We start from the raw sequence: 16,994 nt of genomic DNA on the forward strand, positions 1-16,994 counted from the left end.
CCTAGGCCTCTTTATTCACTCTGGAGTCCTGTTATAACTTGATTTACAAAACTTTACTTAGCCATAAGTAAACCAAAACACATATTAACTAAAGTTTATTTTTTTAAAAAAAAGAAAAGACAAAAAAATAAGAAAAAAAGGATTGTTTATTGTTCTGGGAACAGAGATCCCTGAGGCAGAAAAAACTTCACAGAAAACTCATTCAGCCTTAACTTTTTGTAGGAATTTTGTGGCTGGGAAAAAGGCTTTTCTGGGATTTTATGTAATCATGGATTTCTCTGATAGCAGGGCTGAAGTCTTAATTTGTAATAGCAATTCACATCCTTTAGCCACAACAGCGTAAACCTGCCATTTTTTTCCCCAGGGGATCTGAGCAGAGATTTGATGAACTTCAAAGAGCTTCTAAGAGGATATTTTTATTTTATGGAAGGATATCCAATCAACTTCAGGGTCAATTTTTTTTCTGTAACCTATATATATTGCTCTATCTCCAAAATATTTCTTTACTACATTTCATCTTCTCCATTTCATACTGAGTTGCCAGCCCCAATACTAAACCATCATGATCAGACACCACAAAATAAAGTTATCTCTGTTTGATCTTGGGTTTTGAATTTTGAGATCTCTTGGGCTCACGTGCATTCTGAAGACTAGAAAATGTCAGGAAATCCCACCCCCCTCCCCCAGTAAAGTCATACTCTGATTCAGACTCATGATTTCAATGCCTGCAGTGTCAAAGAACTTTAATGAACTACCATGAAGTCTCTGATTAAAAAATGAATTGGGAGTAAACTGAAGCCTTACTTAATATTTTTCCCTAAATTCAAACAAACCATATGGGCTTCATAAGCAACAACCAGTAACAGTGTTTTAGGAATGGACCCTTCTGGTCAAATGAAACAACCTTGTTTCATCAGTTTGCTATGCATTTTGTCTTCCGTCTATGCCAAGGAATAAATGCTCAGCCATAAATTACTATTGCATTAGGAAAAGCCAGGGGAAATAAAGCAAAAGAATGCCTTCCTCCACAAAACATTGTCATTAAATTGATTTCAGTGGGACAACTTGCAACAGCCATATGACCAGGAGCTGGTCTCTCTCTTGCTCCCCACAGTACTAATTACTAGTGAAAACAATAGATGGGAATATACTGCCTAGCACAAACATACCTAGTTCATAGAAACCATCATATGGGCAAAGGTGTCAGCTGGTCACCCATATTTTTCATTAGTTCCAGGATAAACATGGTGAGGCTTTATATCATACTCTGTCAACACCTTCTGTATGAAAGCACAGTAATTTTTGTAACCTTTTATCTTGGGCATGCTTCTGAGTACTTGTCAGAGGCATGCTATTAATATCTATAACATTGAACCATCACTGGAAATTTCCATTAAAGTTGATGACAATTTGTGCAAGTATAGTATGAGTAATTTTTGAGAAGCCAAAGATGGTGCATGTAATTATTCTTCTTTTACACAAGATTAAGTCTGTATTGCTATTTTGGGTAGATGCTCCTATCTGAAATAAAATATTTTAAGCTATCTTTATCTTTTACATTTTACAGGTTAGATCAACTGGAGACACTTCTCCTACAGAAAAACAAGTTGACTTATCTTCCACGAGCTCTGGTCAATATGCCAAAGCTCACTTTGCTAGTTGTCAGTGGTGATGACCTGGTTGAGATACCCACAGCTGTCTGTGAGTCAACCACAGGTTTGAAGTAAGTAAAAGTGTGAGAGAAAAGAATATGTTCGTAAAAAGACAAGGTAGATGCACCTTGTAGAAATACTTTCACAAGCATCAGTTTCTACCATACCTGGTGGTCAAATTCTGACCCAATTTATATCAGAGCCCTTAAGGAAGAACTAGAGAGAATGGAAATTGCAGAGGAGCCACAGCTTTCTGATTTTCATCTGCCAGTTCCCCACACAGTGCATCTACATGCCTAAACTGCTATTTCTGTGTAGTCTTGCTCATAGTAGCTGTAACTCTGGAGTCACAGAGGCATGCCCCAGAGTGGGACCAGTAGTCTGGCAGTTAGCTGTTGATATGCTCATTTCTGTCAAACGTATGCTGCTAGCCGTGTGAGACATGGCTAGTTAAAAGGCTAGTGTCACATAAGTATAGTAGCTCATATATTCTTTGTTGTGAAAGCACCTTGTTGCTGCGTGCAGGATAAGACTAAAAGGCCTGTTAGTCTGCTATTGTGATGATCTTGCATTTCTGCAAGTGGCGTTCAGATCTTTGATTATGAAACCATTTGAAACTCTATACTGGGTCTGGCTGGGATGGAGTTAGCTTTCCCCATAGCAGCCCTTATAGTGCTGGGCTTTCTATTTGTAGCTGGAATGATGTTGATAACACACCAAGGTTTTTGACCACTGTTGGGCAGTGCTGCCACAGCATCAAGCCTGTCTCTCCAACCCTCCTCCAGAAAGGCCAGTAGGCTGAGCAGGAGCAAGAGGTTGGGAGGGAACATAGCTGGGACAGCTGACTCAAACTGACTAAAGGGATATTCCATACCACGTGACCTCATGCTCAGCAATAAAAGCTAAGAGAAAGGAGAAGGGAGGTGGGTCATTTCTTACTAAGGTGTTTGTCCTCCAAAGCAACCTCTGTACATACTGAGTGCCTGCTTCTCAGGAGGTGGCTGGACATTGCCTGTTGATGAGAAGCAGAGAATAATTTTTTTTTTCTTTGCTTGGCTTCTGCACATGGCTTTTAATTTTCTTTAGTAAGCTATCTTTATCTCAACCTACAAGTTTTTAATTTTATATTCTCCCTCTGTCCTGCTGAGGATGGGGAGTGAGTGTCGCATAAAAGGCTGTAAGTCTGATGTGTGGCTGAGGGAGGCCCTCCTGTTGAGTCACGAGGTTCAGACAGGACCCCCTTGCTTTCTAAACTCCTTCTCAGAGACGAGCCTAGGTGTGGCTAGGTCCAGTCTTAGTCCCAGACTTGGTCAATGGTTTATGTCTAATGGATTACGGGTGTAGCTACGTATCAGAGTCAGCACTTGCCTGTTGGAGCCCTCAAGGGACTTTCACTGAGACAGTTTCATAAAGTTGAAAAAGATAAGTAACTTATTAAGGTGACAGATATAAAAAGTTCAGAATTGCCGTTGATAAATACACTTACTGCAGTAGCACTAGTATATGATGACAGTGTTAGCAAAATGCTGTCCCAGGCATTCTTCACCAAAAGGTGATGGCGCAATGCTTACCAAGAAGGAGTCCCTGTCGTGGGTGGAGGAGAAGGAGCACAGCCCGTCGACTCCCTCTCCTGGGTCTGCAATCTCTTCTCTCCCCCGGGGTATTTTCCTCGATGTCCTTTATGCCCCAGCCTTAGCTGTTCCCCTCCCTGGGGTGATGTTCAACATCATCTGGGGGGGAGAGTCGAGTGTTATAGTCATATATGCTCAGCATGTACTTCTTTCAGCTCATTATCATATTTAGGGGTGTTAACTTCAATATTCATTTCATGGATAATTGAGCAAAAGGTCTCACTCTGGGTGCTGAGGCCTTCAAGATTTGGCGTTGAAACCATTTATCTGCTTATTCTACCTTCTCTAGACAAAACAGGGCCGTCCTGCCGCCGCAAGGCTCCATTCTTCAGTTGCTTCTCCTGCTGACCTTGCGGTTCTCCATCCAGTAGGTTTGCTTCAGAGATAAGTGGACATCAGCGTTTTCAGTCTCATGTTCAATTCTTACAAGTGAGAGAACTGCTGGATGGCCACCTGGCCAGCTGAGGTCAACCGACCACAGACTCACAGAAATTAATGAGATTTTAAAAAGCTATATGATTTATTGGAACATTTGTCCTTTTGAAAGTAACAATTTTATTGATCCCCCCCCCCCCCCCGGAGTTCTAATATCACCAGAGATTTTCAGAATCCTGTGCACTTAATTTGCACATTATGTAAGTTGCTTATGTAACCATCTAGTTTTTTTTCACCTGCAATGTGTAGCTTTAGGAAATTTGCAAATATGACATGATGCACATCCAGTCATGCATTGTAAAAGAGAAGTAACATAACAACCGAAAAATGGAGATACATATTGTCAGCTAAGTGATACTGGCAAAATTCCAGATAGCTAGGCAATGTTGAGCAATATGAACTCCTCATTAACAGATGTGAAATTACAGTGTAGTCTGTCAGAAGTTACATAATAAAGAAATATACCTGTTATTGCAAAGAATAATTTATGTAGATAGGTGAAAAGAAAGAGATAAATCTGATTATTTTTCTATGGAAAGTGGAGTATAGAGAAGGTGCAATTTGAAATCTTTATTCCTAGCAATTTGAAATCTTTATTCCTAACAATGCCATAATGCAAAAATTGAGCAAATGTTCTTTACATTTTCCCTTCTGGCTGTAGTAGCAACTTCTAAAATGTGATTCATGTTAGCCAGTGATGTTTGGAAGCCTGTTGCACACATTCTTGTGTTAATCTCTCTCTAGATTCATAAGTCTCAAGGATAGTCCAGTTGAAACTATTGTATGTGAAGACACTGAAGAAATTATAGAAAGTGAACGTGAACGTGAGCAATTTGAGAAAGAGTTTATGAAAGCATACATTGAAGATCTAAAGGAAAGGGGTATGTGTTAACCTGCAGCAAACTATGTGTTAACTTGCAGCAAACTTCCTGCTATATATGCAGATGTACATTGGGAACATTAATTTTTAAGAGAACAAGCAATATACCCTTAAAGTGTAATTTTCTGTCATGATATTAAATAAGACTAAAAGTGAAAATGTCAAATGTGTTTTGTTAAAAGTTTGGGCCCTAACTAAACCACTTGATATTGAACAAATGTATACAAAATTAATGGGGTATTTGCATAAGCATTAACCTAAATTCAATGATAATGTATACAATGATTATCCTCATTCTCCAGATATGCTTACCTCTCTTGGGATTAACATTAGTGATTTTGAATTCCTGCAGGAGTGCTTCTCCTCCTCAAAAGGAAATACAATATATATACAAAATGCCCTCTGCATTAATAGAACATTATTTAACAGTGTATCTGTATAAATGTACTAATTGTTTAGCCACTGTAAAATTGTTGTAGCAAAATCACTGCTTTTGTCTTTATTGCACACCACCTGAAAGTTTACATATTACTTTATTTTGCTATTTTGTCTTATATTTACTGTAATTAAGTAACTGTCTCTTGAGTCTTGTTTAGTAAAACATGTAGAAAACAGAGGGTAAATTTCCTGTGAGCCAAAATACCCCATAGGGTCTGTTTAAATCTCTTTGAGAGTTTGCGTGTAGAAATGTATTTTTGTGGAATGGATCTTATGGTACCTTTTCATTCCTTGCATTTCATGTAAGTGATGTCTATAGTGGTCCTACAAGACCTAGTAAAAGAGAAATGTAAAGAAAAGCCACAGGATATAGCTGCAGAATGCTTTTCATGTTCTGATACGGGACTTTTGTTCCTTAGTGTACATAAGCTGCACGCTTGAGTCTTCAAGCCATCTGCTTCTAAAATGAAGTCTGCCGTAGAAGTGCCACATTCTGATAATGGTAGCAACAGTGGTTAAAAAGGAGAAAGAATGGAGGAAAAACTGAGCTCATAATTTGATTTTTAGAGATACTCATGAAATACGTAGTGATGGACTTGTATTTACATACTTGTGAAATGTGGAGTCCAAGATAATGACTGCCAAGCTGCCTGAAACCTGCATTTGGTCCCGGCAGATGTAGGCTAGCTTTATATTCCTTTGGGGCAAAGCAGCTCAGGGATATGCTTTTCTGCCTTCCTAGACAAAACTTTTCTCCATGCTTTTTATGATGAGCTCAGATCATTAATCACTCTTTGATTTCCTGTTCCTGAACTCTTGTGCTATAGATTATGCCAATACCTGCTTTTGAAAAGCAGACTGAAGAAGGAATAGCGTCTGTATAATATGAACCAGCAGAATTTCTGAAAGACAGAACAGAGATCACTTGCAGAGTACCTTTGAAATAAAACCAAACCAAGCTCTTTCTAGCTAAGAGCTCCATTTATGTGTGCTGGATTACATAGCTGAAGTCTGAGATGTATTTCTTTTTTCTCTTTTCACAGATTCTACTCCTTCCTACACTACGAAAGTATTATTTAGTCTTCAACTTTGAAGATCAAAAATCTCTAAATCACTAGTGAATATCAGAATAACTCTATTTTTATCCACCTAAACAGAAAACACTGGAAACCATAAATAGCCAGAAGCACTTCAAAATTATCATGAATTTTTTTGTTACTGTAGTTGCTCCCAGCAATTGCAGATAAAACAAAAAGCAGCAGTCTTCAGAAGATGCTGTTTCACCTTTTAAATCAGCATATTTATTTTCAAGTCCACAGCAACAGCCACTAATTTACATATAGACCTGCTGAAAGTAAATATTCACTGTAATAAAGTATACACAGGCATAGATGCCGTCAGGATGACGACATTGTACATTGTAGTTGAAACAGTGGAATCATCATCTTAAAAAGAGAATTGATTTTATAGAGGGGAAGGATTAATTCAGAAAATGAATATGACCTGCTGTATTCTTAAGACCAAATAACATATTTAGTTCTTTACGATATTTAAAATGCAAACACATGCATAGTTGTTTGCATTTACTTTCTGTTTTTCAAGGAAATTGTCCTCCTCGGGATTTTCAGATTAGATAAGTTTCAAGAACTTTATATTTAGAAACTCTAGCAATTCTGCTGTTTTTTCAAGCATATTATAAGCTTTTACCTGTTCACAAATTCAAGTACCAACATCACTGAAACTTCTGTGCTAAGCAGTATTATAATAAAGCAGTGTATTCAATAAGGTTTTAAGGACTAAACAGCATGAACAAATACTATCAAAATGATGATAAAGGTCTTCTACTAATGGTTTCAGATTGCATGATTTTGTGGACATTTATTGGAATTTTCCAAGTTATGTAAGAATGAATTTGCTGGATAAAAACTTATGTTGCTTGCTATTTAATAATTAGTTTATATGTAATTATGTATGTGTATATACTGTAGAGTTTCAGAAATCTAGTTTTGCATATAATTTTTGTTTAATAAATCAATACTTTTTAATCTAAAAAGACTTGAGACTTTGAGAATTTAGACTGAAATTAGAGAATTTAAATAGTCCTAAACTTATGAGTGCTGTTAGGAGATATCATATTTACACATCGCTTTTTTATTATAGATCAGCTATGTCCAGTCTTGTGCAATAGAAAGCCACTTAAGTCAGTCATGTTTAAAAAGCAAAGCAACAAAGGATGTGCTCCTCAAGACTTTGATAAAAAAATACTGCTTTCAATGTTTTTAAAAAAAAAAAAATTTAGCATTCATTCTTTTGAAAAAAGAGAGCTTGTAAATACTAGGTATGTTATCTATGCAAGTCACAAACTCCTGTAATTATATTGCTATCCGAAATGAAAAGCTCTCAAGTTGGTCTCTAAGTGTTAATGCTGATTTTAAGCAAGTCCTGGAACAAAGAGAAAGTTTCAAAAACTCCAAGAAAACTTGACATTGATCTGAAACAGCATAATGGAAGATCTGATTTTTCATTTTAATTACAAAGATATTGAAATATGATAAAATAGTGGCAATCAAAGTGGGCTTATAGCAATCAGGCTGTCTGAAACTACCCTACCAAACTTTCTTCTAGTGAAATTATAAATTTGGTTGATTAGGTATTGATATTGATGTAATAAACTTCTGTAAGACATCTGATTTGGCATTGCTTGAAATTCTATTTCTAGAATTCTATTGTAGTCTAATATGATCCGCTGAAAATCATATGAATGGAAATCACAACTACTATGTTTATAGAATGGAGATGTCCATTATGGGAGTTGTAACATAATTAACTAAAAGAAAGTTCCCAACGCAGATTCTAGTGTCAGAATTGTTGGACAGAAGGTACTTGAATAGAGTTGTATTGATTCTTGCTTAGCATCGCTGCTCATCTTGAAAGATTTCTGCTGTTCACAGATAAGAATGATGCAGATAAACTGGGGAACACTGAGAAGAAAACCAATTGCATAAATAGAAAACATGCATTTTTAAATTCATTGAACAGTGAACAAGTCCATTTGTTTGTCAATGTTTATCAATAAAAAATTACAGTTTAGAAACAGGATTTTTTACTGCAGCAGACAAACAAGGTGGAAGACTAGAAAAAAAAGGCCCGTTTTCAGTAAGAGTAAGCATGGGACAACTTAGAAAACTCTGATAAATTCTCAGGCACTAGCAATCTTTAAGTCCAGGTTAACATTTTCCTTAAAAAATTGCTGTAACAATTAAGCCACGGAAAATGCAAGATCAGTTGTAGACTGGGGATCAAATAGTGTTCCCCAACTTGACTTTGGACCTCTGTGAATCTAATTTTCATAGAATCACAGAGTGGTTTCGATTGGAAGGGACCTTCAAAGATCACCTAGTGCCAACCCCTCTGACAAAGGCAGGGACATCTTTCACTAGATCAGGTTTTTCAAAGTCCTGTCCAACCTGACCTTGACTTTTCCAATGATGTAGCATCCACAACTTCTCCGGGCAACCTGTGCCAGTGCCTCACCACCCTCACAGTAAAGAATTTTTTTCTTATATCTAATTTAAATCTACCTTGCTTCAGCTTAAAGCCATTGCCCCTTGTCCTATCACTACATGTCCTCGTCAACAGTCCCTCTCCATCTTTCCTGTAGGCCCCTTCAGGTACTGGAAGGCCACAATTAGATCTCCCCGGAGCTGCCTTGTCTCCAGGCTGAACAACCCCAACTCTCTCAGCCTGTCCTCACAGGAGAGGCGCTCCAGCCCTCTGATCAGCTTCGTGGCCTCCTCTGGACTCGCTCCAACAGCTCCATGTCTCTCCTGTACTGGGGACCCCAGAGCTGGATGCAGTACTCCAGGTGGGGTCTCACAAGAGCGGAGTAGAGGGGCAGAATCACCTCCCGCGACCTGCTGGTCACACTTCTTTTGATGCAGCCCAGGACACGGTTGGCTTTCTGGGCTGCAAATGCACATTGCTGGCTCATGTCCAATTTTTCATCCACCAGTATCCCCAAATACTCCCTGCAGGGCTGAAAGCTTTTATTCCTATTTCTCGTAGAACATCACTTTCTAAAATCTTATCCACAGAAAGTAAGGATTATTTTTGTCACAGAACTTGTCAAGTACCTCTGTTTAAAGTGAAGATGGTGTGCATGTACAGCTGTCTCCATTACACTTAAGCAGTCCAGTGGGTAGTGTCAGCTATAGCTGAAAGTCCTAATTTCAAATAACTGCATTTGAGTTCTACTTCTATGTCCAGTACAGCGAAAATACTGTGCGAACATACTTATCACGTGCTGTTAAATATAATTTTATTAGTGTCATCCATTGCAGTACAAAATCTGTGTCAAAAGACATCTCATTTTGAATTTGTTCTTTTATTTTTTAGCTTGGTTTACTAGTAAATTTATTTTAAACTATTATCTTTCTCTAAAAACCAACACTTCCAGAGAAGAGAATTCTGTTGTTGGCATGTTACATATTTTCTTTGTCAATTTTTAAAAGTGAATAATTTTGTGACTGAAAGGAATTGTGTGTACTAATGGCAATTTATGTTATTTTCAGGCTTCTGATGTCAGATGCTTAGATACCTGAAGGAAAGCAATGTGATTTTTCTTCTGAGATGCAAAATCAGCATGCATGTGTTGTGTACAGCATTTTTATTGGCTATGACTAGCTGCCAAATACTACACTTCCTAAACCTCAACGCTTTCCTTCTGCTTTGCAAGTAGCCACTATTCAAAAGCAGCAAGACTGGGAGCAATTGAAGTATCTGTTACAGAATACTCACTGTCTCAATGTGCAAAAGTAAATCGGATAATTAGTTTTCATTGTGTTCCCTTTCCTCATTCTAAATTGTTTTGGCCTTGTTTTTAAGAATAGCAAAGTATAAGGTAGGAAGATAAATTTTTAATGACAGTAAATAACCTGAAAATTAATTAACGAGTACCTAGGAATAACATAGTCTTGCATCAGATATTGGTTTAAAATTTACAGTTAACACTGGACAATATCTTTCCCCCTCCCTCCTCACCCTTGAACATTTACATGCCATCAGAACTGCTTTACTGTGTTTATTTGCTGCAAAGGAAGCACCGAGCAAAATGAAAAACAGGGAATGCTCTTTTCTTGATGATGTGACTTGATTTCAGTAGCTGCTAGGTCCTGGTCCGTGGAGGATTCTGTGCAGATTAGCTCCTACTTCATAGAGGATGGGAGGAGACTGGAAAGTTTTGGGTTTTTTTTTCTGATTTTGAGGCCTCATTTGAACTAGTCCTAATAAATAGAAGAACTGTAACTCAGCATTAACTCTGGTTAACCCTTCTGTATGTTGAGCAGTTCAGGAAGAGTGTCCTCTCTTTTCAGCAGCTGAATCTGTTACTTGGGCTGATTCTAGCTGTGATTATATTCTGTTCTACAGCTCACTCTCGTCTTCACTGGTATGTTAACAGCTATGGGTATTGCTTAGTGTAAATAAGGGATCTGCACGGTGTTTTCATTACCTGCCGACTGGCATTCGTATGAAAAGATCATTGCTATCTCTTGCCTCTCCCTGGAACTTTCTGTTTTCTTGTTGCCAACTGCAACGTAACTACTTGAGGTTCAGCAAAATCTTAGTAAAGATGCATTTTATATCTGAAAAGCAATTACATTTTAAACATATTGCCTCTGTTGTGTTCAGAGCTTCTATTTTCCACTAATGCTTGCAGCCTTTTCCTAAAATCAACAGTGACATTTATAAAGTAATTAAATTAGCTGTCAAAACATGGTGAATAGATCTGTAAGGAAGGATATCAGCTAGAGAACTGAAAATCAGTTTTAGGCTATACAAGAGCAATGTTTGAATTCAGATTTACATATACACAACATAACATTTTCTTTTTCGTTCATTACACAGGTCCAGACAAGTTGAAGCTGAGTCAGCCTTTGGCCCTGTGTATTGTGTAATGACATAAAATAATATGTTTAGGAAAAAAAAGGTTGCACTGTAGGGCCTTAAGCTGATAAATACATGTGGTGCTCATCTGAGCTACCGAAGCTGCTGTCTGTGCCTGGGACGTGTCAGATTTTTTGTGTGTACACTAGTTGCAGTGTCTTGCACAGAGGAACACTAGAACATACTTCTGTCAGACTTCCTACAGGTTTATGAATGGCATGAAAGGTTATTCAATGTTTCATTCTTATTCTGTGTTTGCTGGTTTAAAAACTGCAATGGTATGTCACCTGTGGTATCTGTATAACTTTCTGTCAAGATAAATGTTTTGAAAACAAGTTGATCCCAAGTTTGTCGTGGTGCTGCCCTGGCCCCGGGAAGGTAGAGCAGGACAGCTGCCTCCTCTGCGTGCATTCAGGGGAGCTGGGTTCGGTGGTCAGACATTGGCAACTGCAGGAACCACGAGTGACAACACTTGATAAGACCAGATAGCTAAAGGAGATTGAGCTTTCAATTTTTTAAAAATGAGATTTACATTTGTTTTGTTTTTAAATTTTAAAAAGGTTTTAAAAAGGTTCCTTTCTCTATAGCTATGGGATCTGTATGTCAAAGCGCATGTTGGCATTTTACGGTAGTAAAACCACCATTTCAGGAATGATGGTTTAAAGAAAGCAATAGTGTTTTAGTTGCAGTAAAGTGACCATTGACAATACTGAGATATGGCTGAAAATTATTAGCATATTATCTGCTTTTATGCTAAAAGTAGGCTTTGCATATGTTGGAAGGTCTTGCTATAGGAAAGCTTCTGCCCAGAAGATGTCCTGTAGTTCCTTTTCCTCTTACTCTGTAGTAGTGTACAGTGTAAGGTTATACTGTTTTATACCTGGAGCTTTCAGGTTCAGGGTGAATGGGGAAAGACTTCAGGACTCTGTTTTACTTGACTTTTCCTTTCTTTTTCTTTCACTCTCTTATTTATCTAACAATTAAAAAATCAGAAGTTCATGTTAAAAATCTTTCTTAGAAATTAAAAAAAAAAATCAGCATGTAATTTCCAGGAGCTTGTTGGCTACCTGGTACTGACAATCAACTGCTAAACTGGGTTGTCCGTGAATCAGTTGCAGTAATTAGCATTTGGCACATGTTATGTGTATAACAGGTGTTGGTGTGCTGGTTAGAAGTTCTTAACAGAGAAATACTATATCCTGGCTGAGGGGTTGTTTATATCTCTTTTCTCTCCTGCCTGTCTGCCACTTAATGCTCGATAATGCTAAGATACTAAATTAACGCTCTGATATTTGCCACTTAACCATTCCTTGGTTTGTTACAAACATGCTGCATGTTTCCCCCCAGGGCACATCACCAACTAGCAGGAAGGCTCCTGCTGCACCTGAAGCCTTGCAGCTGTGGGATGGGTTTGCTGCCCTCAAAGACGTGGAGGAGATGGGTGTGTTTTCAAGTGAAGCAACCAGGATGACTAACTCTGAACCACGCAGGATAACCTGGAGGAAGTGGCGAGTGATAGCAGTGGGCAGCTCTCTGCTTCAGGGGATTAAGGCCCTCACCTGCCAACCTGACCTGTTGTCCAAAGAATTTTGCTGCTTCTTGGGGGTGTGGATCTGGGATGCTGTGGAGAGACTGCCAAATCTTGTCCCACTTTATTACCCCCTGCTTTTCTCCAGTGTGGGCATGAATACTGGCCATGATACTACCAGGGACAACCTCAAGAGCATCAAAAATAACTACGGAGTTCTGAGGGTGATAGTCAGGGATATAGGATCCATGTGGTGTTCCTCTCAGTCCCACTGATGAGGGGGAAGGGTTGACTACACGTCGACAATTGCTGGCAGAGCTGGCATTGCCAGCTGGGTTTGGTTTCTATGACCATGGGACCCTGTCTACTTGGGACAGAAGGGATCCACCTAACTAAGTGAGGCAAATGTATCTTTGCCAGCAGGTTGGTTGGCCTGGTAAGAAGAGCTTTACACTGGAAATGATGGGACAGGGAGAGCGTTACCAGCAGCTCTGTGAATGAGTGGTGGACAGCATTGACATACAAAGGACTGATGTGAGTGAAAGGAACAAAATCCACAAAGCAGGTCTCAAGCATTTTCATATAAAGAAGTGCCTACAAGACACTGTTACGGGGAAACCTCCCAGACCATTTCTCAGAAATAGGCATGCTGGAGTGCCTCTTTGAAGTGCCTGCACACAGCATGGGAAATAAACATGAGGAATTAGAGATCTGTGTGCAGTTGCAGGGCTGTCATCTTGGGATCATGAGGATGTGGTGAGATGGCTTGTATGATTGGAGTGCTGCAATGGAAGGATTCAGGCTTTTTAGGAAGGACGGCCTGGAAAAATCACAGAATCACACAGATTGGTAGGGGTTGGAAGGGACCTCTGGAGATCATTTAGTCCAACCCCCCTGCTAAAGCAGGATCACCTAGAGCAGGTTGCACAGGATCGCATCTAGGCAGGTTTTGAATATCTCCAGAGAAGAAGACTCCACAACCTCTCTGGGCAGCCTGTTCCAGTGCTTGGTCACCCTCAAAGTGAAGAACTTTTTCCTCGTATTCAGGTGCAACTTCCTGTGTTCCAGTTTGTGTCCGTTGCCCCTTGTCCTGTCACTGGGTACTGATGAAAAGAGTCTGGCCCCATCCTCTTGACATCCACCCTTTAGATATTTATAAGCATTGATGAAATCCCCTCTCATTCTCTTCTCCAGGCTAAACAGACCAGCTCTCTCAGCCTTTCCTCATATAAGAGATGCTGCAGTCCCCTAATCATCTTTGCAGCCCTCTGCTGAACTCTAGTAGTTCCCCATCTTTCTTGAACTGGGGACCCTAAAAATGAAGAGGTGGAGCTGACCCTTATGTGAGACAATAGCTGTAATGCATGAAGATCTCCCTGGGGATAGATGAGTATGGGTAAGGGTTTATGGGTAAGGATTAGCAAGTAGACCAGTATGGTGACACTGTAGTGAATGACTGCTATAGGCCACCTGATCAGGAAGAACAAGCGGATGAAGTAGCCTCACATTAGCAGGCCCTGATCCTTGTGCAGGATTTCAGCCACGTAAATTTCTGCTGGATGGACAAGACATCAGGGCGTAAGCAATCCGGAAGTTTCCTGGAGAAAATAAAAGAAAACATTCTGATGAAAATGACAGAGGAGCCATCTAGGAGAGGTGTTCTGCCAGACCTCATATAAATGAGCAAGGACTTGCTGGGGATGTGAAAGTCGAAGGCAGCCTTGGCTGCAGTGACTATGAGTTGGTGGAGTTTGGGATCCTGAGAGAGGAGGGAGCAGAGTAAAAAGCAAGATCACAACTCTGGACTTTGGGAGAGCCAGCTTTGGCCTCTTCCATGATCTTGCCAGGCACAGAAGTGAGACTGACCTGCCTGTAGTTCTTCAGGTCTTTCTTTTTTCCCATTTTAAAAATGGGGGTTGTGCTTCCCCTTTTCCAGTCAGTGAGGACTTCACTGGACTGCCAGGACTTCTCAAATATGATGGAGAGTGGCTTAGCAACTTCACCCACCAGTTCCCTCAGGACCCACGGATGCATCTCATCAGGTTCCATGGACTTGTGCACCTTCAGGTTCCTTAGATGGTCTCAAACCTGATCTTCTCCCACAGTGGGCGGTTCTTCATTCTCCCAGTCCTTGCCTTTGCTTTCTATGACTTGGGCAGTGTGGCTAGAGCACTTGCCAGTGAAGACTGAGGCAAAAAAGTCATTACCTCAGCGTTCTATATATATCAGGTAACAAGGTCTCCCGTTTCCTTCTGAAGAGGGCTCACATTTTCCCTCATCTTCCTTTTATCACTAATGTACCTATAGAAGCTTTTCTTGTTGTCCTTGACATCCCTGGCCAGACTAATCTCTATCAGGGCTTTGGCTTTCCTAACCTGATCCCTGGCTGCTCGGACAGTTTCTCTGTATTCCTCCCAGGCTACCTGCCCTTGCTTCCACCCTCTGTAGGCTTCCTTTTTGTGTTTCAGTTTGTCCAAGAGCTCCTTCTTCATCCATGCAGGCCCCTGGGAGTTTTTGCCTGGCTTCCTCTTTGCTGGGATGCATCGCTCCTGAGGTAGTAGGAGGTGATCCTTGAATACTAACCAGCTTTCCTGGGCTCCTCATCCCTCCAGGGCTTTGTCCCATGGTACTCTACCAAGCAGATCCCTGAAGAGGCCAAAGTCTGCTCTCTTGAAGTCCGGGGTAGTGAGCTTGCTGTGCACCCTCCTCGCTGCCCTGAGGATCTTGAACTCCACCATGTCATGGTCCCTGCAGCCAAGGCTGCCCTTGAGCTTCACATTCCCCACCAGCCCCTCCTTGTTTGTGAGAACAAGGTCCAGCCATGGCACCTCTCCTTGTTGGCTCCTCTATCACTTGTAGAAGGAAGTTATCATCAACATATTCCAGGAACCTCCTGGATTGCTTATGCCCTGCTGTGCTGTCCCTCCAACTGATATGGGGGTGGCTGAAGTCCCCCATGAGGACCAGGGCTTGTGAACATGAGGCTGCTCCTGTCTGTGTGTAGAGGGCTTTGGTCTTTCTGGCCAGATGGCCTGTAGTAGACTCCCACTATAGTGTCACCAGTCCCTGTCATCCCTTTAATCCTGACCCATAAGCTCTCGATTGGCTTCTCATCCATCCCTAGGCAGAACTCGATGCACTCCAGCTTTTCACTGACATAGAGGGTGATACCCCCTCCTTGTCTCCACTGCCTGTCCTTCCTAAAGTGCTTCTATCCTTCCATTCCAGGTCAGGGAATACTGCAGCAAACTGGACATACCTAAGTACATGGGCACTGATGGGATGCACCCATGAGAGCTGACGTTGCTGGCTGATGTCATTGCAAGGTCACTCTCAATAATCTTTTATTAATCACAGTGACTGGAAGAAGTACCTGAAGAATGGTGGAAAGCAAATGTCACTCTAAACTTCAAGAAGGGCAGGAAGAAGGACCTAGGGAGCTACAGGTCAGTCAGCCTCACCTTGATCCCTGGAAAGGTGATGGAGCAGTTCATCCTGGAAACCATTTCTAGGGACAATAAGTATAAGAAAATCATGAGGAGCTGTCAGCATGGCTTCAGCAAGAGGAAGTCATGCTTGACAGACTAGATAAACCTCTACATTTAAATGTCTGGCCTAGTAGATGATGGAAGAGGAGTAGGTATTGCCTGTGTGAACTTCAGTAAGGTCTTTGATATTGTCTCCTCATGCACAAGCTGTTGACGTATAGGCTGGGTGAACAGACGGTGAGGTGGACTGAAAATTGGCTGAGTGGCCAGGCTCAAAGAGTGATCCATGGAGCAAAATCTAATGGGAGGCCAGTAACAAGCAGTGTACCCCAGGGGTCAATACTGGGTCTAATTTAACATCTTCATTAATGATCTGAATAATGGGACAGACTCTGCCCTCGACAAGTTTGCTGATGACACAAAACTGTGAGGAGTGGCTGATACACAAGAGGGTTCTGCTGCCATCCAGATGGACCTCAATGCACTGGAGAAATGGGCTGGAGAAATGGGCTTGCAGCAACCCCACGAAGTTCGACAAGGAAAAGTATAAATTTCTGCAGCTGGGAAGAAACAACCCCAGGCACCAGTACAGGCTGGGGGCTGCCAAACTGGAAAACAGCTTTGGAGATACTGCCTGGGGGTACTGGTAGACACCAAATTGAACATGAGTCAGTAATGTGCCCTTGCCACAAGAAGGGAAGGGCTAATGGTATCCTGGGCTGCATTAAGAAGAGTCTCACGAGCAAGTTGAGGGAGGTGATCCTCTGCACTGGTGAGGTCACTCTTGCAATACTGTGTCCAGGTCTGGGCTTCCTATTAAAAGAGAGATATGGACATGCTGGAAAGAGTCCAATGTAGGGCCACTAAAATGATTAAGGGACAGGAGCACCTCTCCTGTGAGGAAAGTCTGAGAGAGCTGGTACTGTTCAGCCTGCAGAAGAGAATGCCTGGGGGATCTTGTTGATGTACATAAATACCTGAAGGGAGGGTGCAAAAAAG

The 16,994-nt window shown here is 40.9% G+C and overlaps 1 protein-coding gene across 5 annotated transcripts in view; it reads left to right on the plus strand.

Moving 5' to 3' along the window:
- Positions 1–7,726, plus strand: part of LRRC2 (leucine rich repeat containing 2) — a 71,376-nt gene extending 63,650 nt beyond the window's left edge. For all 5 annotated transcript variants that reach the window (XM_054809720.1, XM_054809716.1, XM_054809719.1 and 2 more), the window contains 3 exons: positions 1,568–1,723; positions 4,463–4,599; positions 6,080–7,726. In XM_054809720.1, coding sequence (XP_054665695.1) covers positions 1,568–1,723; positions 4,463–4,599; positions 6,080–6,129 — 343 coding nt within the window. In that variant the 3' untranslated portion in view covers positions 6,130–7,726. The remainder of the gene's footprint in view (positions 1–1,567; positions 1,724–4,462; positions 4,600–6,079) is intronic.
- The last annotated feature ends 9,268 nt before the right edge of the window (positions 7,727–16,994 follow it).

This window comes from Grus americana, chromosome Z, assembly GCF_028858705.1.
Source record: "Grus americana isolate bGruAme1 chromosome Z, bGruAme1.mat, whole genome shotgun sequence".
Taxonomy (NCBI): domain Eukaryota; kingdom Metazoa; phylum Chordata; class Aves; order Gruiformes; family Gruidae; genus Grus; species Grus americana.